Below are 25,331 nucleotides of genomic sequence, written 5' to 3'. Positions count from 1 at the left end.
TTAATGGCCGAAGCTATTCTGGCTCCAAAACAGACCTTCCGTATAGCGTGATAGCGACGTGTTAGTCAATCGCAGTCGTTTATTGCAAAATCGACGGTGTAAAACGTGCATGTTAGTCAATCCATATTGTCGTTTTGAAGCCATAATAGACGCATCCAAAATTAATCGGGCACAAAATAAGCAATGAGTATTGCATAAACAATGGGTGTTGGTCAATCCGTACTGTTGTTTTGAAGCCAGAATAGACGCATCCAACATTAATCGGGCACAAAATAAGCAATGAGTACTGCATAGACAATGGTGTGACCTTGGGCCGAAGCTATTCTGTTTCCAAAATAGACCTTTCGTACAACATGATAGCAACATGTTAGTCAACCACAACTAATTATTACAAAATCGACACTGTAAAACACGCGACTAACACGCGTGTTAGTCAATCCGTACTGCCATTTTGGAGCGAGAATAGACTTTGTCTGGTGTGTCAAGGGTCCTGCTGTTGACTTTGAATCAATAGGCACCGACAGAGTATCGTTTTTCAAATTTAGAGTTGAAAATAGAAGCCCATAAAAAATAGATCAGCTTCCATTGGATGAAGGAATCCATTGTCAATGGGACTCATTCTAAGCCTGTACTATATTCTTGGACAAGAAGTCCAGAAGCAGGGAATGGCTAGTACAATTCTGTTAGGAAAATCATGGGCACCACTGAAACTGAAGAAGAAACTATTCCAGTGGAGAAGGGAGAGATTGTTGATGGGTTGAATTCAGATGGGAGAGGCACATGGATACATGCGGCATTCCATGTGGCGACAACAATCGCCACACCGGCTGCTTATGCTCCATTGCCCTTCGCTCTGGCCTCTTTGACCTGGCCTGCAGGTTCCCAATTTCTTATGCTTCCTTTCGTTGGCTAAACTATAAATTTTGGCTAGAGTGATTGTCACTGAATTGTTTTTCATCCTTCCTTTCTTTGGCTATATGTAGTTGGCTAGAATGATTGTCACTAACTCTTTTTCTTTTTGTGTTTCTGTTCGATATCTTTTAGCTACAGTTTATCTAATCTGTCCTGCAGGTCCCTTATCGGTCACTAAAATTGTTTTCTTTCGGCCGTTAGTTTTGATTTCTTTAGTTTCTTCACCTTACTTTCTGTGGCTAACTCTTTCGGAACGAAAGATAGTTATTGAACTTGTTTTCTTTTGGTGTTCTGTTTCGATGTGTGTTAACCCTGTTAAGTAAACTTTTTCTTTTTTGGCCTGCAGTTCCCAATTTGTGACTAAAATTATTTTCTTTTGGTCATTGGCTTCGATTACTATCTCTGTTACCAGAAACGGGACGGCAGCCTGCCGTTTCCTGTTTCAACCAACGAAACCCGTTTCAACGCTGGAGAAACCGGTTTCTGAGGGGTGCCAGGCATTAGGAATTGTCTTTTTAACTTTTTCTAAATATTTATCTAAAATTTCTGCACAGTGAGGATTTTTATAATCTCTTTTTTAAAGTTTTTTAAATATTTAGTGTAGATTTTTCAACTTTCTAAATATTTACAGAAGTTGGGAGTTTTGATTTTTTAAGTTTTTCTAAAATTAATACAGAGAAATCTATTAGTTATTTTAAATTATTATTTTGTTTTTTAAAATTAATTTAAAAAGTAATTTAAATATATATATAATAAGATGATTGAAAAGAAGATTATGATCTATTAAAGAACATTTGTTAAAAAAATTGATTTTATATATATATATATATAAATTTCCATTTCTGATTTCTTGTTTCTGACAACATAGATTACTATTACCTCCACTTAATCTTGGCTGACCATTTCTTACCCTTACATTCTGTGGCTCTCTTTTGGAGAGAATAGTTGCCACTAAACTTTGTTTTATTTTGGGCTTCAGGTCCATGACCTATAATTTATCATATCTTTTGGGGTTCTCAATCAGGAGCTTCACTATGAAAGCTGTTGTGATTCACTACACGAGCTCATCTCATTTGAGAAAACAACTCTCATGTAATTAAAATAAAAAATAAAAAATAAAGTCATCTGAGAAAATTCTTTTTTTTTGTGTGTAACTCTCACCTTAGTCATGGTGATCAGGGGTTATAGGCTCATCCATTGGGGTATTCGAAATGCTTCGTTATGAAAGATCTATACGTTTACTCCTTAAGCTCATCTCATTCAACCCCATTCGGCTTGTATTTAAACTGTACAGTTTTTCTCTGTTTAAGGGCTATAGACTTACCCCTTAAGTCATGGGTCTTAAATTATTTGCTTTCAGAACCTATGGTTCTTCTCACCTAGTCCTTTACTTGTAAGTAATGGAGTACCATTAATTGACTTTGGACACTAGAGTATTAGTATAATTTCTTTTGTAATCTATATAATTTAAATAACAATGGTGTGAGTTTTTTTTTTTCTATTTTGGATCAAATTCATGAAGAATAATAAGGCAAGTTCAGGTAAACACAATAAAATAGATCATTGATCATGATGTTTGATTCGAAATGTCAAAAAAAATTTAATACAATTATTTTCTAAAGAACTGTGAAAATCATATCTCTATAATTTTTATCTTCCTCTACTGCAGGAGTTGTGAGTTTGGTGGGTGGAACGATGGTCACGTGGTACTCTAGTTTCCTGGTTGCTTCGTTGTGGAAGTGGAATGGTGTACGTCATGACACCTACAGAAAACTTGCGCAGAGTATCTTTGGTATTCCGTTTTGCTAATCCTCATATTCTGCTATGCTATGTGCTCTGTATCTTGCAATTCTGCGAAGATTGAAATATAGGAATTTATTTAAAACATAAAATATTATATGTTCTTTTGATATAATCATATATGTAGAAGTGAATTATATATTTATATTTTAGTGATAATTTATTTCTGAAAAAATTGTAAAAGTGGTCAACTAATTTCTGATTGAACGAGCAGACGCTGATTCCGATTGTAAAATAGCTAAGTTGAAAACTCTGAAGTTCCACATCAATGACACAATAAGTCGAAAATAATGTGAAGGTTATACTTGAATTCTTATGATCATATTGGTGGATTGATTCGATTCAACTTTGTTGTCCTTTTATTCCTAATGTATATAAACGAAGTAGTGAAACTGTGTGATGCTTATCCTGAAATGTTAGAGCTCAAGAATTCCATTTGATCAAATAAATCAGGGCTGACCCTCAAAGGTTTCATGGTTGTTTGTTCAACTCATAAATATTTTGTCCAGTTGAACATGCCAGCAACCAACTCATAAATATTATGTTCAGTTGAAAATGCCATGCGACTTTCATTTGCACTTATCTTTCTTGCCAACCAAAAGATAAATCCTGAATATTGAACCATGGTTTTGTGTTTGTATTTGTCAATGAATGAAGGAAAAAAGGGTTACTGGGCAGTTACTTTTTTCCAGCAGATTGCATCTGTGGGAAACAACATTGCTATTCAAATTGCTGCAGCTAGCAGCCTTAAGGTAATGCTAACTTGAGTGGTTATCATATTTGTTTCTGCTCGTGTACTACTACTCGCTCATGTCTTAATTTTCTTGTTCTGCAGGCAATTTATAAACACTATCATAGTAGCGGTAGTCTTACATTGCAAGAATTCATCATTTTTTTTGGAGTGTATGAGTTGTTGTTATCCCAATTTCCTGACATCCATTCCTTAAGGTGGGTGAATGCAATTTGTACATTCAGCACGATGGGATTTGCTTTAACAGCTATTGGGGTCACTCTACATGATGGTATGCATATCTACGAAGTTTCTTGATTGAATTAATGACTTGTATATTTAATTTCGTTTTGCCTTCATACTATCTCTGTGGGGAAGTTACGACTGGCTTGTCTCCAAGAAATTGATTAAAATCCATGGAAGAGTGTATGCCAGTAGGCTCTTCTTGGTGATGATATTCCGTCAAGTTGCCTTGCCAATCTTATGCTATTGATTGGTCTACACAACCTTTTTTTTGTCAATATTAATCTGTAGTTAACATTTAGAAACAAGGAAAAAGGAAACTTGACAGTCATTATCAATAGCATCAAGTGTTCCTGGTTTTTCTATTCATATGCACTTTTGTTTTGTCTTGAACTCTTTTATGTTTTTCTTCATTATTTCTAACATTGTGATAACCAAACCTCAAATTCAATTGAGTGATAGTCTGAACCTTCCATAACCCATCCAGCAAATCATCAATGCTGGAGAAAGAATAGCAGTTATAGAGTACATGCTTCTTGATCCATGATGTGTTATTCTTCTGATTCATAATTAGTATAGTAGTAGTTTATCAACACGTATCTCATCTTTTGAATAAACAGCATGGTTGATTTGGACCGTTACCTTATGAGCTTCCTTAAAAAAGAGTCATTTTTGCCTAAAAATGAGTTATTTAAGTGCTGTTTATAATATAGTACTCAATACGAATTTCAAAAAACAGGAATTAGAAACATCACAAGAATATAGAATAAACACCAGAGCCTATCCAACATAATCCAATGTGGGAAGAAACTCTAGCAGTGCAAGGCCTTTGCCTTCTCTTGCCATTATCACTTTGCAACATTGCAAAGCTACTGCCTTTGCAAGGCCCTCAAGGAAACAATCAACATCTTTATAGTATCTGTTCATTTGCAGTTGGTTTGCATCTTTCTGCAAATGCACACTGGCTTACTACCTCAACTCCCTAGGCTATTTCATCCAAAACCCTCTCTATCTTCATTATCTTCATGAAAGAATAAGAGGAATGCTTTACAACTATGTTGCTGGTTGGGATATGGGTTCAGCAGTTCACCAATTTTTTCCCGGAGGTTTTGTACAAATGTGTCTGGGTTACAATATGTAAAAATAACCATATTTTGCACAAAATGGGAAAGATTGAATATATAATTGAGAATGCCGCTGATAATTGATAGTGCAATGTCACCTGTCAAATCATAAATGTTAAAGATGAATTAAAATGGTTTATATCATAGTATCATTCCTAGAAAGGTGATCTAAGGTGACTGCACCTAGTGGGATCTAGGGTTGAGGACACTCTTAGGGTGGGTTAGGTTTTGTTTTCAACTTTTAAGAGAGAAATTATATTAATGTTGACGAATGACCAAAAGTAGGTCAATGGGATTCCAGAGAATGACAATATACAAAAGAGAGTTCTAGGATGAGAACCTAGAACAATCCCACCAAGGGGGAAAATAGGGTAGAAAAGAAAAAAATACAAAACAATAAGGGACCATCAAAACAAGTAGTCAGGAAATAGGTACAAATAGGCCAAGGAAGGGGAACAAAAACCCCGAAGAGCAACCATAGAGGAAAACTGGAGATCATCAAGTGTCACTATCTAAACTAGAAATGGCATATTTACCAATGCCATTGTTGATCACTATGAAGTGATCGATACAATATCTAGTAATGTTTAATGGGTAGGTGCAAAGGAGCAAGAGAGGTAACCCATTAGTATAACACCTAACATCCAAGGCGAAAGTAGCACCTATAGCAATGAAAAGGCGCATAATATGCATTTACTCCTATGAATGGAGAGGGGGTGAAGAGGAGAAAATCTAAGGTGACAATAGGAAGTGGGGCCACGTTGTTAAGAAGAAATAGGTTCATAATGTAGAGGGGGAACATGTTGAAGCAAAAGTTGTGAGAGATGTCATCTCATAGGCCTACTTGCATCAATGAGAGAAGTAATAGTATCCATTTAGGCTATTTAGGGCTAACCCAGTGTGCTAAAAGGAGGTGATCAACTTGGGAGCTCTAGAATTCCGAGAAGTTGCATGTAAGGATTTGTGCCAAAAGATGATAGCCTCCCGAAGATAAAGAGTCAAACACCATTGGTGTGAATATCTAAAGAATATAGAGATTATTTCTTAAATCCTTATACAAGCAATTATATCTCTTTCGAATCTCATAATAAATGGGGCATATAAAGATGAAATGCTCCTTGGTCTCAACCCCCTAAAAGGGAGCAAAGACAACAAATCTAGTCAAGGTTAGCAATATGATGATCAATATCAACCTATAGTTGATAGGAACATACCTTCATTTAGCCAAGGGGGAACCTCAAGCCATGCAACGAGATAGTCAGGGCGGCAAAGCATACTGTATTTGACCTATAGGAAATGCTCAGCATAAAAAATAAGCTTTGGATTGCATGGCATTGGAGGAGAGGTCCATTGACTTAGATGTATTGTTTGTAAATGCCCTTTCTAATATCCCTAGTGATGGTCTCCTTTGAAGGAAGCAGTTAAGGAGGAGCATCCAAGGAATACATAAAAGGAGGTAGTTTGTTGATCAAGATGTTGATAGAAAGAAGTAACTGTTGTCACAAAAGTTTGCACCCTTGTTGAGCTATCAACTCAACAACCTCGTGAAACATGGAAACAACCCTGAAGTGTGGGACCTTGCTCAATGGGGTTGAATCTCTAGAGAAGGCCGACTTCCTTCTCAATCCAAGTGCAAGAGTTGAACCAACTTAACACACTCCAAATTCTACTTCTAAACCTATCGTAACAGCTTGTAGAGGAAAAGAGAAGAAGGGAATGCTAAAATGAAAGGAGGTGATGCACCAAGATTAGAGATGTTCCTCTCCCCACCCCAAAATGACACAAATAATCAATCAAAATACCCTAGAGATGCACAAACTTCAGTTGCATGAATGACCTCAATGCATGTATGGAGGTTAGAATTTTGTTGAATGTCAAAAGGGGAGAAGGTTTCCCACAAATCACACTCAGAAACAAGTTAACACACCATATACATGAGAGAAAGCCACAAAACATACACTTATAATGAAGGTAAAGAAACATACACAACAAACATAAGTTGAAGGGAGGCAAGAATGACAATTTCAATTCATTCTCAGGCCAATGGCAAACTTACAGTTGTAGAAATGAAAGAAAATATAGAAATCTTCAAGAGAAATGAAAGAGAAAAGAGTAGCTCAAGCCAACAAGGAGATAACCCTTTACAATGAAGCTTAACAACCTATATATAGAAAACTGGTCACAGAGAAGAGACCAATGGTCAAGGAGGGGAAACCTTGACCCTGGCGTGCACAAGAGAATGTCAGTCTGGGAAGGCAAGGAGGTGCACAAATCTAACATGGTGTGCATGCAAGCAACCTAGCCATACTTTGACAAGGCATTCCAAGAAGAAAAGTACTTCTAGAAGGTGGATTGCCTAACATTCCAAAGTCAAAGCATGCAGACCTGACATGAAGGCCATCAAGTAACCATAAATAAGCATGGCCCTGTACTCCACTTGATGGCAATCCTGCAAAAAACATTAAATGTGCCCCTATAGCTCCATGAAAGAAAGTAGACAAGTCGCAAGGGTTGGTGGAGCATTAAGAGCCTTGAGTGTTGATTATGTCATCTGGAAGTGTCACAAGTCATCAGAAGTCAGAAGTTGGGCCTTACCGCAAGGGGAGAGGAGTCGAGAACATAGGAATTTTAGGATTCCGGGGTTTCAGGTTTTAAAAGGCTTGGAAACTTGGAATTTCAAGATTTCGGGTTTCAAAAGTCTTGGGAACTTGGAATTTTGGGATTTCAGATTTCAAAAGGTTTGGGAACTTAGAATTTCGGGATTCCGAGGTTCCAGGTTTCAAAAGGCCTAGGAACTTGGAATTTCGGGATTCCAGGGTTCCAGGTTTCAAAAGGCTCGAGAACTTGGCTCCTGAGCTGGTCCATAGAACATAACACTTCATGACCATTGGCCTTGTCATTGATCAATCGGGGCAGCGCTGGTCCATGGAACATATCTCTGATCGATTCTCATTGATGGACCAACGATGTCATAAAAATGACAAGAGTAACCTAGCCTTTGAGTACCAACACTATTGGTGTTGAACTAGATGCAGTGAGGCAATCCTCTTAGAACAACAAAGAGCCAAATATAGATATCTATCATGACTAGAAGCAGAGTCACCCATGGAGCTAGGTCTATGTATGTAGAAATTAACTAGAAGGAAATCTCAAGACGTAGTGGATAGACAACAAACTCTACTTGGACGATGCTTTGAGGAACAATACACTTGCACTTGATAAGATGTTGCAACATGAGAGTCTAGACTCTCTCAACATGAGCCTAACAATTGGATCCTTACCTATGTCCACAATCCTCCAAGCTGTACAAAATTGTGGGCTTGATGATGTTATCAAAAAGATGTATCTTGGAAGTGGGTCTAGAAACTCTAGTGTTCCAAGAGAGAAGCATATCCTTTATTAAGACATGAATAGGAGGCAATCTTCATGCTGAAGGAGAGACCAGAAAATTGGACCCCCCTTATAAAGAATTAGAATCTAGAAAAAAGACGTTTAGAGATACTGAAAATCATTACCTTAGTTTTACTAAGGTTGACCACAAGATAACAGAGATCACAAAAGTAGGCAAGGACATATATATGTTGGTTCATACAATTTTGTAACCAGTTGCCCATTTGTTTGAAACATCTAGAATCATCCATCTAGTGTAAATGAGGTTTATCCTATGTTCCATGGAGTTTTGGAATGAGGGGATGATGGTTCACGGTGCAATTATTACACACACATAATTTTAAGGTTCACAATTATTGAACTAAATAATAATAAATATATTATGTTATTATAAATATAAGTCTTCCCTGCAATTCCTATGTTTTCTCCGAAACCAAATCCTCTTTATTTCTGACGAAATCTTCATTCTTCAAAGAACTTTTGGTGAAGCTGGGTTATCTGACTGATCGAAATGATGAGTCTTGTACAGTTGAAGTCAGGATTAATGTCGTTACTCAGTCTTATTATTTATTTTCTTATTTGATTTTAGAAACTCCTTAGAGCAGTCAGTAGAAACTCACAAGCATATATGAAAACCACCCCACTCCCTAACTCCTCTACTCTCTACTGAGATGAATAGGAAATAACTGATCACCAACTTCCTAAAGTTAAGTAAGAGAGTGTGCATTGAAGTAAACAAAAACAATATCAGCTGTTTTAATAGTCTATTTTGCCTCCAAAACCATGTAAATATTCCTTCTTTCTTCCAAGGTCAACCATTTTACATGCCATCATGTTATCTGTTTGTTTAAAGCTTTGAAACAAATCAAAACCATTATCATGACACAAATTTTGGCTGGCATGGGACCCCCCATCACCTGCAGGGAGGTCCTCTGCAGAGGAGGATGAATTCTGGAAATCCTCAGCTGCAGGTGAAGGTGGGAAGTTTCATCCATCCCCAAAATGTTCCATTTTTGGGCAGATCCCCATGGAATGATAGATGTATAAAATATATGTCCTCTGGATAGTTTGATTGGTTCTCCCTGCTGGCTTGTTCTATTTCAGTCTGTTTAACTTACTAAATTTTAGTAGCTTTTTTCATTTCATGTTCATCAACAGCTGTTATTATGTGTGAAGAGAACTTTAGAAACTCAGTAGTCAGATTATCTTCTTTTATTGTTTTTTAAATACATATAAAGAATATTCTCAAACTTCAATGATGGCTACAATTAGAAAGCCTTCTCTCCTGTTGCATTGTTGCTTTCTCTTCCTTCCCTCCATTCCACCTTTCTCTCTTTTTTCCTCTCTTTCTCATTCCCGCTCCTTATTTCATAATCATTGTGTATATGTAGCGGAAGATAGTAAAAAATGTCAAAACACCTTTTCTGATAATTATTGTAGAGTGTAAACTCTTTACTCTTTATCTGAGGAAAGATTAATTGTATCTTTTCCAAACAGGATTGCGGATGAATCGAGATTCAGTTGATTATCAATTGCATGGTACTTCAGCCACCAAGATATTCAAAGCCTTCAATGCTTTGGGAACAATAGCATTTTCTTTTGGAGATGCAATGCTACCTGAAATACAGGTAGGAATGTGCTCGATAACCTTTATGGATAGAAGTGTACATTTATAATTTTTAAATAAATTGAGTTTAGTAGTTTTATCTTGTAGTAACAGATCCCTGATAAATCTGAGTCAGAACTACTATTATCATTCGATTGATTGATAATTGATTGCTTAGAAATGTTCTGTAAGACAAATATATTTGCCTATGAATGCAACCTCCAAGGTTAAAAGCTGTTGAAGGAGATCTGTTGTAGTTTTCTCATGTCGTAACAGATCCCTGAGAAAACTGAGACAGTTACTTTTATTAATGGATCGACTGATCAGTCATAACTTATAAATATGTTCAAGACAAATGTATTTGCCTACCAATGCTGCCTCCCAAGGTCAAAATCTGTGCCCAAAATCTACACATTATTTTGTGGACGTCATTTTATGGAATCATGCATTGTCTAATAGAATGAATTTTTATCTTCAGATTTTTTTTTTTAATATAACCATTGCAAATTTTACACCACCTTTCTTCTTACGCAGTCGACTCTTAGGGACCCTGCAAAAAAAAATATGTACAAAGGTGTTTCAGGAGCATACACAGTCATCATTGTAAGCTACTGGACGCTTGCATTTGTAGGTTACTGGGCATTTGGATCGGCAGTGGAAGCATATGTCCTCAATTCCTTGACAACCCCTGCATGGGCAATTGTTATGGCGAATTTGTTTACAGTGATTCAGATTTCAGGCTGTTTTCAGGTAAAATGTGATCCTGTATTTGGAGAATCAATTTGCTTATACACATTATTTTGTGTTTATTTTTACAGGAATACATGACTTCAGTTCTCTAATAATTCCAACTTATTATCACTTCCAACTGTTGATGCTCTTTCATAAATGATTTTCTACTTTAGAACTGGTAGTGAATTTCTCTGCTAATCTTGCCAGTTTTACACCTTATGACCTAGACATATAACCATTGTGCTTGATTGTCTTTTTTTTTTTTTTGTAAAACCTTAACATGCTTTTCTAATAATCTAAAATTTTCCCAAGTCCACAATTATTTGTTTTATTTTTTCAGAAAGAACAACTTAGAAAAATGAACATTAGAAGACAAGGTTATCCTGTTGATTTAGGAAATCTGGCCACCATTTATTCCCCATATTGTCTTTCTTGAATTGTGAACATTAATCCTAATGGTAATCATGAGCCTGTGGTTTATCTTTAGTATTTCCTGTAGCTCATACAAATGGCTGACAGTAGGCCCCTATTGGGCTGATTATAAATCAGCAAGAAGAAGCTCGTACGTGTCTGAGTTGCAGTGAAGGGGAAAAGGCCTGACATCGTTTGGCATAGGTATTTTCACAATGGCACTTTGGTGGAGCTTACTTGGTTTAGGGGTCAAAACATTTTCTCGTTGGAGCTACCAATTTACAATATAACGATTCTGTTGAACCCAAGGCAGGACTGAGAGGGGGTGAATCAGTCTAAACCAAAATTAATGTAGTAACTTATAACATTTGAACGACGACACATAATCAACACGTCAACATCAAAAAATTTGTACGTAGAAAATCCAAAACGAGGAAAAACCACGGTGAGTGTCAACCCACAAAAATATATCCATTATGTATATCAAATTACAATGAAAGAGCTCACTGCTTCGGACTTGCTGACCAAGGCTAACTACTCTTGGGGCAAGATACAAAAATGACTTGCAAACCTGATGCTAACTACAACAAGGCAAGATACACCAAATTGATTTGAAAAGAAGGATCTCCTGATCATGAAGTTGTCCTTGAACTCTGCATCAAGCGACCAACATCAACACACACAACTCAGACCTCATCTGTCAACACATTGTCTCATATTTCTGCTACAGTCTCAAACAGCTTGTATATCATTCGAACACAACTCTTCTTCTCTTCTCTTCACTGAATTTCACAGACTATCTTCTACATCACACTCTTTGTCATATGCTTACACACAACTCAATCACAAACATTATTTATATACAAGATATATCATCAAAATTTGAACCAAGTCAGCCTAAAACAAAATACACCTTCCGGACCAAAAACACACACGTTGATCCACTCAAGGAGAAAGAGGGGACCAAAACACATCTTTCTAAGTCCTATCCACCAATCCGCAAACATCGAAACATACCCACAACATTCCAACACGTAACATGTCCATATAGACAAATTAACGGGCCAAAACATATTCTCCAATGCAAATTACTTTTATCTGGATCTCCACACACTATGGTGATGTTAGTTTTTTATCAGAATTAATTAATCTCTGAAAGTAAATGAAATGAACATGTACATAACACAAAGAAAACCAAAGATACCCTAGGAAAACCTCCCTCTTGGAGGAAAAAACCCAGCATCAAAGATCCAGATCAACTTTTCTATATATGAGCAAAATTACAAGCATCATTCAGATCAGATTACTTATCTAGATTTAGACAACCAACTAGGTCACAATTCATCCAAGTCAAATCGTTGTAGTGCTGGCACAAATTCATTGATTGTAAGAACCAAGTTTCAGTCTTGCAAGAGTTCGATGTTGCAGATGTCTGGCGTTCAATCAGCACAATGGATATAGCTTCTCCAAGCTTTTGCTAAGCTTGAGAACCACTTCGCTAGGCTTGAAGAGCTGATGACAAATTTGCACTAATAAGATCGCTAAGTTGCTTGACTAAGAATTCGCTAAGGAAGAAGGTTGCTTGTACAATATATGATTTGAGATCTAGGATAAATCTTGTTATATGCAAGATTCATTCTTACACTTTCTCCAAGTTGGCTACTTAATTTAAATTACATTTTTTTCATTTTAGCTTTTAGCGCCCAATTTTGGGGCTTAGTTTACAATTTACAAAGAGCACGTTATGTTTGTTTGGGTGCTCTAATAGGGCCCAATTTAGATGCTTTACAAGTTACATTTGTTACAATTTGGGTCCAACCCAATATAAGTAATTTGCTCATACATAATCTGATCTAGCTATCGGATTTCAACACTTCCTCTTAGATAGGGAGGATTATGGCACATCATCAATCTTTGTGTCACATCCATCTTGCATTACCCGCAGAGGATGGATCCACCTTGCATTGCCTGCAAAGGGTGGAGGAGGTCTTTCAGGTCAACCTTCTCCCTGTGAAGGATCCAATGTCACATTGCATTGCCCGCAGAGGGTGACTCCACCTTGCATTGCCGGCAAAGGGTGGACAAAAGCAACTCAGTGCATCACTGAGACTGAGACTCCCTCTCAGCAAGAGCTGTGTTCTCAACAACTCCAAGTCTCTCTCTGAAGTATTCAAACTTCACACAAGCTAGAGGCTTGGTGAGAATATCTGCAATCTGCTCATCAGTGCTCACATATTTTAGTTAAATGGTACCTCTCTGTACCATGTCACGAACATAGTGATAATGAGTTTCCACATGTTTTGACCTGTCATGAAACACAGGATTAGCAGACATTTTAATACAACTGTGATTGTCACAATAAATGACTGACGGTTCCCAAGGTTGTCCAAACAACCCAACAAGAAGCTTGTGAAGTCATACTACTTCTCTTGTCGCCACACTTGATGCAATGTACTCAGCTTTTGCAGTACTCAATGCAACTGAGGACTATTTCCTGTTGGCCCAAGAAATCATGGTAGAACCCAAACTGAAACAGATTCCTGAAGTGCTCTTTATATCAGTTGCACTTCCTACCCAATTAGAATCAAAGTAGCCTTCCAAGGTAATGATAGTGTTGATTGGATACTTCAGCCCATAGCCTACTGTGCGTCGCAAATATCTCAAGATATGTTTGGCTGCAACAAGATGAACATGCTTCCATTTGTTCATGAACTGGCTAAGGGCACTCACTGCATAACAAATATTTGGTCTAGTGTTAACTAGATACATCAAGGATCCAATCAACTGTCTGTACTCTGATGGATCTGCAAAATCAGAGTTAGCTGCATATAAACTCAATTTCTTCAAATTAGTTTCCATAGGAGTAACATAGGTTTACAATCCAGCATACCAAATATTTTCAATATATCAATGGTATATTTTCCTTGACTAAGTATAATTTCATTAGATCTTTGCCATACTTCTAATCCTAGAAAGTAATACATTAAACCTAGATCTTTCATTTCAAATTTAGTGGCTGATTCTTTCTTACATCTAATGATGAGACTATCTTCATCAATTAGAAATAAATCATCTACATATAAAACCAGAATTATCATTTCACCATTAAATACTTTAAAGTATAGGTTAGGATCAGCATCATTCTTACAAAACCCTAAACTAACCAAATACCTATCAATTCTTTCATACCAAGCTCGAGAAGCTTGCTTGAGGCCGTAAAGAGTTTTCTTCAATCTGCATACATGAGTTTCTCTATTGTGAGTCTCATATCCTTCTGGTTGTTCAATATAGACTTCTTCCTCAATGACACCATTAAGGAAGGCAATCTTTACATCCATCTGATGTAACTTCCAACCCTTAGCTGCAGCAATAGCTATAATAGTTCTAATGGAAGTATATCTAGCAACAGAAGCAAATGTCTCTTCATAATCTATGTCTTCCTTTTGAGAAAAACCACGAGCTACAAATCTAGCTTTATATTTTTCAATACTACCATTAGCAGCATGTTTAATTTTAAACAACCATTTAGAAGAAACAACAGACTTGCCTCTAGGTCTAGGCACAATATCCCAGACATCATTCTTGATGATAGATTGATACTCTTCGTCCATAGCTAGTTTCCATGCTTGTTGGTTCATTGCTTCTTCTATGCTTGATGGTTCAGTCTCAATTATATTGCACATCATTGCAACATAATTTGAGAATTTTTGAGGCCTTTGACTTTCTCTAAATGTTCCTTGGGGAGCTGCAAACTTTTTTGCTTCTTGAATTGTGCTCCTAACCCAAAGTGGTGTTTTCTTGCTAACTACAATATCTCTAGGTTCATCAGTTGGATCCAAAGGCTCAGGAAGATCACCATGCTCAATAGGTTTAGGAGGCTCAATGGACTCCCTCTGAATCGCAAGGTTAGTATCAATATCCATATCTTGATTATCATTAACTTCTTTATCATTATTGACAAGGGAACCTTTAGATTTCTTGAAAGCAATATTTTTTTCAAATGTGACATCCCTACTTACCTCAATATACCTTTGTCTTGGAATGTAGATGCGAAATGCTTTGGAGGATTCACTGTATCCAACAAGGATACCTTTCTTCCCAGATGGCTCTAGCTTAGTTCTCTTTTCCTTTGGCACGTGAACATAGACAGGACTTCCAGAAATTCTTAGGTGGCTAATATCCGATTTGACTCAAGTGAAGGCTTCTTCGGGAGTCATGTTCTTCGGGATATGGTAAGGGCATCTATTCCAAATGTACACTGCAGTCTTCGATGCTTTGGCCCATAAGAAGGTTTGCAGATCCTAATCATGAATCATTGCTTTAGCTGCTTCAACAATGGCTCTATTCTTTCGTTCAGCCACACCATTTTGCTGAGGATTGTAGGGAACGCAAAATTCCCTCTTAATTCTCATCTCTACACAAAAGTGATTGAAACTAGTTGAGGTGTATTCACCTCCATTGTCAGATCTTAACACTTTAATCCTTTTACCAGACATGTTTTCAGCTAGGGCTTTAAATTCTTTAAACCTACTTAGCACTTCATTGGATTCTTTAGATTTTAGAAAGTAAATCCAAGTCTTTCTAGAAAAATCATCTATAAATGTAACATAGTATAGAAATCCGCTAGGTGAAGGAACAGATATGGGTCCACATAAATCAGAATGAACAAGTGCTAATTTTTCCTAAGCTCTACTTTCACTTTTATGAAATGGACTTTTAGTGTTCTTACCTAATGCACAACCTTTGCAAGTATCATCATGAAAATGACTAAGTTTAGGCATACCTTTAACCATCTTTTCAAGTGAGGGAAGTGCCTGAAGGTGAAGGTGGCCAAGCCTTCTATGCCATGGCTCGCTAGATTCGGGAGCTTCATGAATGAGTGCTCGAACGGGATGAGTTGAAAGCTTATACAAACTATCATATCTATTTCCAATAACACGAGCAAATTTAAAACTAGATTTCTTAGGCCATGCAAGTACTCAGCCCTTAGAAAATGCTACTTGATAACTTTTATCTTCTAGGGTAGAAATGGTAATTTTCTTTTAATTCCAGGAACAAATAAAATATCACTAAGATGTAAGGAGATATCAGATTCTAAATTTAAAGAATTATTGCCAAAACCTCTTACCGAATATTGAACATCATCACCAATTACCACATGAAGATTGGACTCTTCCTCCATTAAGTCTGAGAGGTGCTCCCGGTATCTCGTGATATGTCTGGATGCACCACTATCTATCAACCAAGTGTTGTTGTCAGTTGGCACATTGCTGGATAGGGCAGAAATGAAGAGGAAGTCTTCATTATCCTTCGAATCTGCAACTTCATTCAGGTTCACTTCTCTTTGCATGGGCAGATGTTGACATTCTTTAGCATAGTGTCCAAACTTATCACATCTGAAGCAATGGATACGTGAAAAATCTCTTGGCTTCTTCCTTGAATCGTAAGCAGGAGGTCGTCTGAAGTCTCTCTCTCTTTTGAAGTTGTTCTTCTTCCAATGATTACCCTTTTTCTTTTGACATGATGAGATGCAAGCACATGATGGTCACCTCCATGAGTGCCCTTGAGCATTCCTCTTGCAGCTAGGCGAGATTCCTCTTGAATGCAATCAAACCAAAGACGATCAAATGAGGGAAATTCAGCTCTTCTACTTATGTTTTGAATGAATGGATCCCAAGAATCAGGGAGACCATTTAATGCAATCATGACAATATCCTTATCCACTACTTCACTTCCAATGGAGCTAAGTTGGTCCTTCAATTCAGAAATTTTCATGAAGAAGGACATGACTGAATCTCTCTTGCTCATCTTGATTTGAAAAAGTTGTTGCCTTAGAGTAAGTGGTCAGCTGATGTTATTGATTTCGTACATTCCTTCTAGGTGTTTGAGCATCTCCTTGGCTGAAGGTAACTTGGAGATGACTGGAACAAGATGATCCTTCACAGAATCAATTAGAAACTTCTTTGCCTTAAGAGCATTCTTCTTGAACTGCTTTAACTCATCTGGATCTTAGGGTTCAGACAGATCTTTGTCTTCCACAAACTGTAACAGCTCAATCTCTTCAAGGGCAAGAAGAACATAGACTTTCCAAGAGGTAAAGTTGAGAGCACCATCAAGTCTTTCCTCTACCTTCAGTCTTGTAACCATCTTGCAAAACTAAAACAACCAACTGAAAGTGAAGGATAACTGATAATCTGATTACTTTATAATGAACCTAAAGCTTTGATACCATTTTAGTTTTTTATCAGAATTAATTAATCTCTGAAAGTAAATGAAATGAACATGTACATAACACAAAGAACACCAAAGATACCCTGGGAAAACCTCCCTCTTGGAGGAAAAAACCCAACATCAAAGATCCAGATCAACTTTTCTATATATGAGCAAAATTACAAGCATCATTCAGATCATATTACTTATCTGATTTAGACAACCAACTAGTTCACAATTCATCCAAGTCAAATCGTTGTAGTGCTGGCACAAATTCACCGATTGTAATAACCAAGTTTCAGTCTTGCAAGAGTTTGATGTTGCAGATGTCTGATATAGCTTCTCCAAGCTTTCGCTACACTAGAAGGCAAATTTGCTAAGCTTGAGAACCACTTCGCTAGGCTTGAAGAGCTGATGACAAATTCCCATTAATAAGATCGCTGAGTTGCTTGACTGAGAATTCGCTAAGGAAGAAGACTGCTTGTACAATATATGATTTGAGATCTAGGATATACAAGATTCATCCTTACACTTTCTCCAAGTCGGTTGCTTAATTTAAATTACATTTTTTTCATTTTAGCTTTTAGCGCTCAATTTTGGGGCTTAGTTTACAATTTACAAAGAGCATGTTATGTTTGTTTGGGTGTTGTAATAGGGCCCAATTTAGATGCTTTACAAGTTACATTTGTTACAATTTGGGCCCAGCCCAATATAAGTAATTTGCTCATACATAATCCGATCTAGCTATCGGATTTCAACAGGTGAGACCCATGACACATTGCATTTCCTTCCAAAAATCATATCCGGACCAAAAGATAGGATTAACATAGAATTTCACAACTAGCTCTAAAATATACCATAACATCCAAAAAACACAAAGATATTTCTGGACCACAAAACTACCATATCCACAATGTCAAAAACATAACCAAAGAAGATAACAACACCAAGCAATAATAGTAACACTTTCCAGACCCAAACACTTCCGAAATAACCAATAGAATAACTGCAACACCAATACAACAAGATATCTCTGCACCACAGACTTTCCGGACCAACAACTATCCAAAACAACAAGTTTGACATCAATGGCAACCACAACAACACAAACTTCTAAGATTCTTCAGCGCTTGATTTCATTATGTTTTTATAGTATTGTTTGTTAGCCATGATCTCATTTCTTTTTAGTTATCCCTCCAATTGTTTGTTGTTGAAAATTTCCTAGTAGTGTATTATGTTTACTCTTTGGTTCATGTCATTACCATCAGAAAGAATTTGGCCTGCTTGTTCAATTATACCTGAATTATTTCACTTCAGTTTCTGGAATTTAAGGGCCTAGATTCTTATTGACTAGCTTTTCCTTGCAGATATATTGTAGACCAACATATGCCTATTTTGAGGAGAAATTAATACCAAATAGAGGGACTCGTATGCTGAAACACTACATTATTCGATTTCTTTGTACATCAATTTATGTTGCATTGGTTACTCTCTGCGCTGCAGCTCTACCTTTTTTTGGAGATTTTGTTGCTCTTTGTGGGGCAATTGGATTTACTCCATTGGATTTTATTTTGCCAGCACTTGCATTTCTAAAAGTTGGAAGAAAGCCTAGGAATAACTTGATTTTCCATCTTTTACGTATCTTGAATATTGCCATTGTTGTATGCTATTCAGTTGTGGCACTATTAGGCTCAATTGGAGCAATCAGATTCATTGCAATAGATACAAAGACATACAAGCTATTTCATGACATGTAACTTAATAACATTATATTTTATATGTAAATCAAGGTCATATTTCACTCCTTGTATTTATGTTTTATTTAAAATGCTTGACTATGATGGTCATAAAAGGTTTGCAAAATAATCATAATTTTTTTAATAATACAAAATCCTATTTAATCTCCAACAATGAAGCAGATGTAAATTTCTTAAGCTCAATATTATCTTTATGGAAAATATGAATGAAAGTGCCTCATAAATCATTTGATATTTAAGTATTGAATGTTTAAAGTTTCAACAAATGATTGATTTTGGAATAGATATTTGGACTGCTTTATTCCCCTCTAAATTGAAAATGTATCATTTCTATTATTTACTTGTATAGTAAAATTTTTGTGTTTGAATATGTTTTTTTAGTGAAAAATATATGTTTTTTTATTAATGGGGCTCTTGGTTTGATGTTGAAGTTGAATGGTTCTAAATGAGTCCACCAGGTATCAAGTCTTGCTGAATGAAGGCCTTCACATCATAAGTGATGAGGTCAGGATTGTGAGGTGCATTCTCTCGCATCAAATGGCATGTTGTCTGTATTTTTGCATTAACAAAATTGGACAACCCCTTTAAAAATTTGTTCAAAAATGAAAAATTTCTATAAGGCATGCTTCTTGAGGCAAAAATTTTGCTTCTTGTTGAACTGGATTGTTCTTCGATTCATCCTCGATCCACATTTCAAATTTCATTGCGTTTCGAGTTCGTTGGCTATGTCATTCCTTCAAAATCTAATTTTATTTTCTGGACTGCAAGTGGAAAATTTTCTTTCCTCTGCAAGTTTAGAGTTTCTTTTTTGTTTTATTGTAGGGGATTTTTCTAGCAATTACAAGTGCACTTTATTTAAAACTTGTAACTTGTAACTTGCATTTTATTTTCCCTTTTCCCTTTTTGTTTTTTAAGTTGTTTGTAGGAACTTTTTAGACAAATTACAAGTTAAATTAAAAATACAAGTTTAATGAGAACTTGTAAGTTCTCATAAAAGTTCCTATTTTGTGCTTTAAGTTGTAATAGGGATTTTATTTCCCTATTACAAGTCATTTTGCTCTTTATTTTTGTGCTTTTGTTCCCTAGAAACCCGAATTTGCTCAAGTGAAGGAAAAAGTGATGCAATTTAAAACTTACAAATGGGTTTTAGAAACCCGATTGCATCTTTGCAGGGCACATTTTGCTTGAAGTTGGAAACGAAGAACCCGATCTGCATTTTTCTCTCGCAAATCTGATTTTTGTGGCATTCTTCTCTTGAATCTGTCCCACGTTCTTGCTATGCTACTGGAAATCGTTGGTAGTTGCCACGTTTTTAGAGAAAAAAGTTTTGGCAAACACGTCTTGCATTCATGGAGACGTTTTTGCCATGTTTTGGAGCTTGAAGTTTGCCCTTGTTGCTACATTGCAAACACGTCTTGCATTTTTTCCTCCATTGTAGAGTGTTTCATGTCAAATATACTTCTCTTTCCAAGCCATTTTTTGTGGAGAGGCTTAAAAGCAAAATCAATTTGTTTGTTGATTGCAATCACAACGTGGTAGCTTCCTTACCTATTTATAAGAGCATTTTGGTTTCTCTCAAGTCCATTTGCTTTGATCTAGGGCATTCTTCAAGCAAGGTATCTGATTTTCAGTTTTGTTTTTTGTTTTTCTATTTTTCTTATGCTTTATATATCTTGTTCTTGCTTGAATTCGGATTTGCATAAGTTCTTCTCAAATTCCTAGCTTCTTGAATGCAATTTGCAGATTGCATTGTTTTTCCCACATTTTAAGTTTTCTTCTTTACTTGAAATCGGGTTTTTAAAATTCGATTACAAGTGAGATGTTGGTCTTCCCCTTTGGTTGAAAAGATTTAATATTCTTTTGCCAAAATTGCAATATGAAAAGTTGTTTTAAAACTTACCCATTCAAAATCGAGTTTCATAAACCTAATTACAAGTAAAAGTTTTTCCCGTTTTACATGTGGTCAAGATGAAAATATTCTTCAAAATTCCATTCATAGTCATCCATAGTTACTATCCTTGGTCATAAGCTTCAGTTTCCCTCATGTCAAAACCATATTTTTACCATTTATCACACATTCACTCATTTTTCTCATTTCAAGTCTACTTGCAATTGGGATTTAGAAACCCGATTGCAGTTATGTCTTTCCAGAAGTTGTTTCCTTTTTCATACTTGCAATACGTCTCCCAAGATCCAAAATTGGTCAAAAACTCAGTCTTTAAAACCTCTTGTCTATTCATCATTCCATCTCCAAGAATTTTAGGTCTAGGGTTGATTTTTTCCCCTTTCAAGAAGATCATATGGCTCTTTCAACAGATCGTGATATTTGCATTAACACTTCTGGATTTTTCATCGCAGCGTTACAAGTTCTTGTTCAATGATTGATTTGCCAACATCATCTTCCCAAAAGAAGATGAAGTACAAATACGACAAGTATCAAAATGAGATCTCTCCTTCTCAAGTCTCTTCTTCATTGGATGAGATTAAGGATACAGAGATTGGACATGTGGATATGTCAAACTTTCTCAAGGGTTAAAAACCCTGTGGATCATAACATGCAGCACTTGCTGGATAGTCATCTCCATTTTGCCTCTTCCTTCCCAGTGGCTACCTTGGAGCCAGAGTTTGTTCTTGCTTTTGCCACTCACTTTGATCAGGAAACCAAAACTATTAGGGATGATGAGGGTGAGGTAGTTATCCGTCTTGGTGCTGAAACTATTGAAAAGATTTTCAAAATACCCACAACTCCTATTTATGTAGAGATTTCAAAGGAAAGTGCAAAAAAATACTACATGAAGAGGGAGAAGGAATGTAAGCATAATATCAACAAGTGGATTCAAGAACCAAGAACTTGTCTTACCCGGTGAGTGAAGCTGTTTCGCTATGATTTCAAAGGAGAAATTGGTGACACAATTACCCTTTTGAGCAAAATCATGAGTTTAGAGCATTCCAACATCTTTGAACCATGGATGTACCAGTTCATTGTACTCATCAGACAATCCCAGCACATCTTTTGGAGTGAAATCATTAGTGACACTTTGTGTAAGTAGCTTGCCAGAGTTCCCACCACTTTGACCTACATGAACTCATACTCAGTGTATATAGCAGCATCACTCCAACACTTCCCTAGTCTTTCTACCAAGGGTGATCACTCACTCGTGCCTATGTGGGATTACTATGATTAGCTACCTTTGAGACCTAGCAGGTTGCATTATAGGAGAGTCCAAGATGCTTTCTATGGCCACTGCATGTGTCTATTTGACAGAACATTGAAGAATAGAAGAGTATCAAATGTTGTGTGGGAAAGAGCAAATGAATATACCCATCTTTTCCTTCAATTCCCAACATTTACTTACTTGAGAGTTGGATGCTATAGTGGACAGCCATACATGCTTCCAAGATATCCAACTGACAAAATCATTATGGAATTGGGTAGACAACTCATGGCAATTCATGCACAACAATCAGTTCGACATAAGGCTAGAATGGGGATATCTTCTAATAACCCATTGCAGATTGGTTGATATTCTCTCATGACATCCACGAAGGCCAGAGCAATGGAGACTAAGTTGCAGGAGATCAAACTCAAGAGGTTCAAAGCAAGGGCAAATTTTGATTACAGGGGCATGAAAGAAAACATTAAAAGATCTTTCATACATGTGCATCACATAGAGGACATCTGGATTGATCTTCGCACAGAAGAGGAGATTCGTAGGATGGACTATTGTAGGCTCACACTTGAGTAGATTGTTGATTTGAACCTAGCAAGCATTGCTAAAGGAATGGTTGATGATGGAAATGTACTTGATTCTGAGTATGTTGAGAAAAGAGTCGATGAAGCACCACTTCCATCGATTCAATGGTCACAGAAGGAATGCACTTCCATTATGGATAGATATCAGCTTGTCTTGACAAAAACCAATGCTTGGCTCAAAAGTAATGGCGTTAGACTCATCAAAATCAAGATTGGAAAAGAAGATTATTCTACAGGGCCTATCGGACGAAGTCTAAAATTAGAGTTGATAACAAGGAAGGTGCTTCCTCTTCTACTACAAGGATCAAATTGACAGTTAGCAGAGTGATGGTAATTCCTCCTGAAGAAGTGACAATGAAAGGGAAAGAGAAACCATAGCTTCATATTCACGCCATTGATCCTGAAGATCCAAAAGAAGAACAACAATAAAATGATGCTCCTAGGTCCACAACTTCGGAATCACCTCATGAAGTTCCTCCTCAAATCCCTTTGGATTTGCCCCTATCTCCTTTTGACACAGATGTGGACTTTTGTTTTTCCACCATCCACATTGATCCTATTCCATTGAGTGTGAATGCACAAAGTGTCATTCCAATTTCAGCAGCAAAACCATCTCTTGATCACACATAGGAGGATTTGTTGAATATCTTTGAGGATAATCCTACCCATGTCTCCTTGCTTAACTTGTCATTATCAGAGATTGATACTTCTACTTCTGGTTTTGACAAATTCATGTTGCAGGCCTCACATTCTTCAGTGACTAAACGGGCCATGGTTGTTGTTCAAATGTTCAAACAAAAACTTCTCCCAAGGTGACCACTATAGTTCAAACTAAAACTGTCTCTTCCCCACCTCCAACTACTTATGAGGCAAATTCAATGGCTTTACCTCCATGGCTAAGCTCTTTCACTCCTAAAAGAAAGAAGCAGGAAATTTCTCCTGATATCTTTGATTTTTAGCAGCTCAAACAATCTAAACCCAAGGATGCTAAAAAAGATAAGACAGTCTTGAGAGTGACAGTTGACAACAACAAGATGAAAATTGCAAAAATTGTTGAGCCAATTGTAGATAAACCACATGAAGAGATGCAAGCTTCTGACTATAAAATCACTAGAGTGGAGCTTGGTAAACAAACACATGCAGTTGTCATGCATGATGCTCAGCATTCAGTGACTTCTTTGGTACAACGGTATGATGAACTCCTTACGAAGAAAGACAAGATGGAGGAGGAGAATTTGTAGCTTATCTCAGTCATTTAGAAGCTTACTAAGTCATCTGAAGAAGGGACCAATCCTTCGACTTCTTTGAATGCCAAAGAATCGATTCAGGAAATTAAAAGAGCTTCTCAGAAAATGCAAGCACTAGATTCTTGGGTAGATCAAATTACTAATCTATGTGTTCGGGTCTTGGAGGAAGTTTTCCAAGTGATGGTCAAGCTGGAAATTATCAGAAATAATTGAACCAAACTTTTGAAACTTTCAAACAAAATCCCGAGAAGGTTGAAAGTAACTTGAGAGTTTGGCACGGGATGCCACAATAAAAGCTGAATGTTCTACAAGAGAATGGCATCCTTCTTACTAGAACTATGTATCTAGAATTTGGAGAACTTCTAGAAAATAAATCCCTTGTTCTAAAAGCACTTATTGAAGAAATTGATGATGCTTTGGGATTGCGCATGGAAGTGCTGCAAGATATTGTTTCTCGTTGTGAGAAAGTTTCTTGTAAAATTGTAAATCAGAATGGGGAGTTGTTGCCAAAAGAAGATGTTCTTTCAGATTTAGCAAGAATGGAAGGATGAACAATTTTCAGTTACATCAATTCGAGCCTTGGTGAAGTACCAAATCTTTCTGCAGGAAATCCAGGCTACTCTTGAGAAGCATAATCCTATGATTCTCAGTTGCAACGATACCATTATCAAAACAGTGATTATTGCTAAGAACACTCATGAGCCAAATTTTGATGAGCTACAAGGAATTATCCAGAAGTTTGAAGGATGCATGGCCAAACATGCTACCAACACTTAGTTTATATTTCAACACTTAGTTTATATTTCAAAATTATAGTTTTCCTTTCGACAATTTTACTTGTAGAAACTCTTTTGTAATTGCAAGTAAGTTTATTACAAGTCAATTTAGAATAGGACTTGTAATCTTGAATAAGTCATAGTTAGTTGTTGAAAAGGTCCAAGTTAGTTGGAATCCTCCCTTCTTTTTCTCAAGACTCTTCTCCTATAAATACTTGATGGGGTCTATTGTATCTTTTATCTTTTTGGAAAGCAAGAAAAATATGTAGGATTTTCTACTCATAAAGACTTTGAGCTTTATAGTTGTAAAGTTGTCATCTTTGAGTAATATAAAAGAAGTGAGGAATTTTAGACTTTGTGTTCTTATGTCATTTTTGGGTATACCTTTGTGCTTACTTTGAAAATTGTAGAAGGCTACTAAAATGAGCTTCACTTCATCTAATTGCAGACTTTGTGTTGCAACTATTGGGAGTGAAATTAGTTTAAAAATTACAATTGGAGTTGAGAATTATCTCAAGACTTTGTGTTTGCGATAGATTCTCATATAGATTAGTTTGAGTGCATTCTATTTGTAGACTTTATGCTACTATATGTTGCATTTGGTTCTGAAAAGTTATTATTACAAAAGGTTGATAGGAT

The 25,331-nt window shown here is 36.5% G+C and overlaps 1 protein-coding gene across 1 annotated transcript; it reads left to right on the top strand.

Annotated features, from left to right (window-relative positions):
* Nucleotides 1-559: 559 nt before the first annotated feature.
* Nucleotides 560-18,968, top strand: LOC131026813 (GABA transporter 1). The gene is made up of 7 exons (XM_057956799.2): nt 560-878; nt 2,582-2,704; nt 3,370-3,464; nt 3,548-3,734; nt 9,697-9,827; nt 10,340-10,555; nt 18,526-18,968. Exons 1-7 carry the CDS (start codon nt 695-697, stop codon nt 18,913-18,915), a joined length of 1,326 nt encoding a protein of 441 aa, XP_057812782.2. The 5' UTR covers nt 560-694; the 3' UTR covers nt 18,916-18,968.
* The last annotated feature ends 6,363 nt before the right edge of the window (nt 18,969-25,331 follow it).

This window comes from Cryptomeria japonica, chromosome 1, assembly GCF_030272615.1.
Source record: "Cryptomeria japonica chromosome 1, Sugi_1.0, whole genome shotgun sequence".
Lineage (NCBI taxonomy): Eukaryota > Viridiplantae > Streptophyta > Pinopsida > Cupressales > Cupressaceae > Cryptomeria > Cryptomeria japonica.
Note: the sequence above shows the minus strand (reverse complement) of the source record. Positions and strands in the feature narration are given on the sequence as shown.

Coding starts and splice junctions, on each gene's coding strand:
- LOC131026813 (XM_057956799.2), top strand. CDS start 695: ATGGGCACCACTGAAACTGAAGAAGAAACTATTCCAGTGGAGAAGGGA. Junction 2,705..3,369: donor ACTTGCGCAGAGTATCTTTG/GTATTCCGTTTT, acceptor CAATGAATGAAG/GAAAAAAGGGTTACTGGGCA. Junction 3,465..3,547: donor CTGCAGCTAGCAGCCTTAAG/GTAATGCTAACT, acceptor CTTGTTCTGCAG/GCAATTTATAAACACTATCA.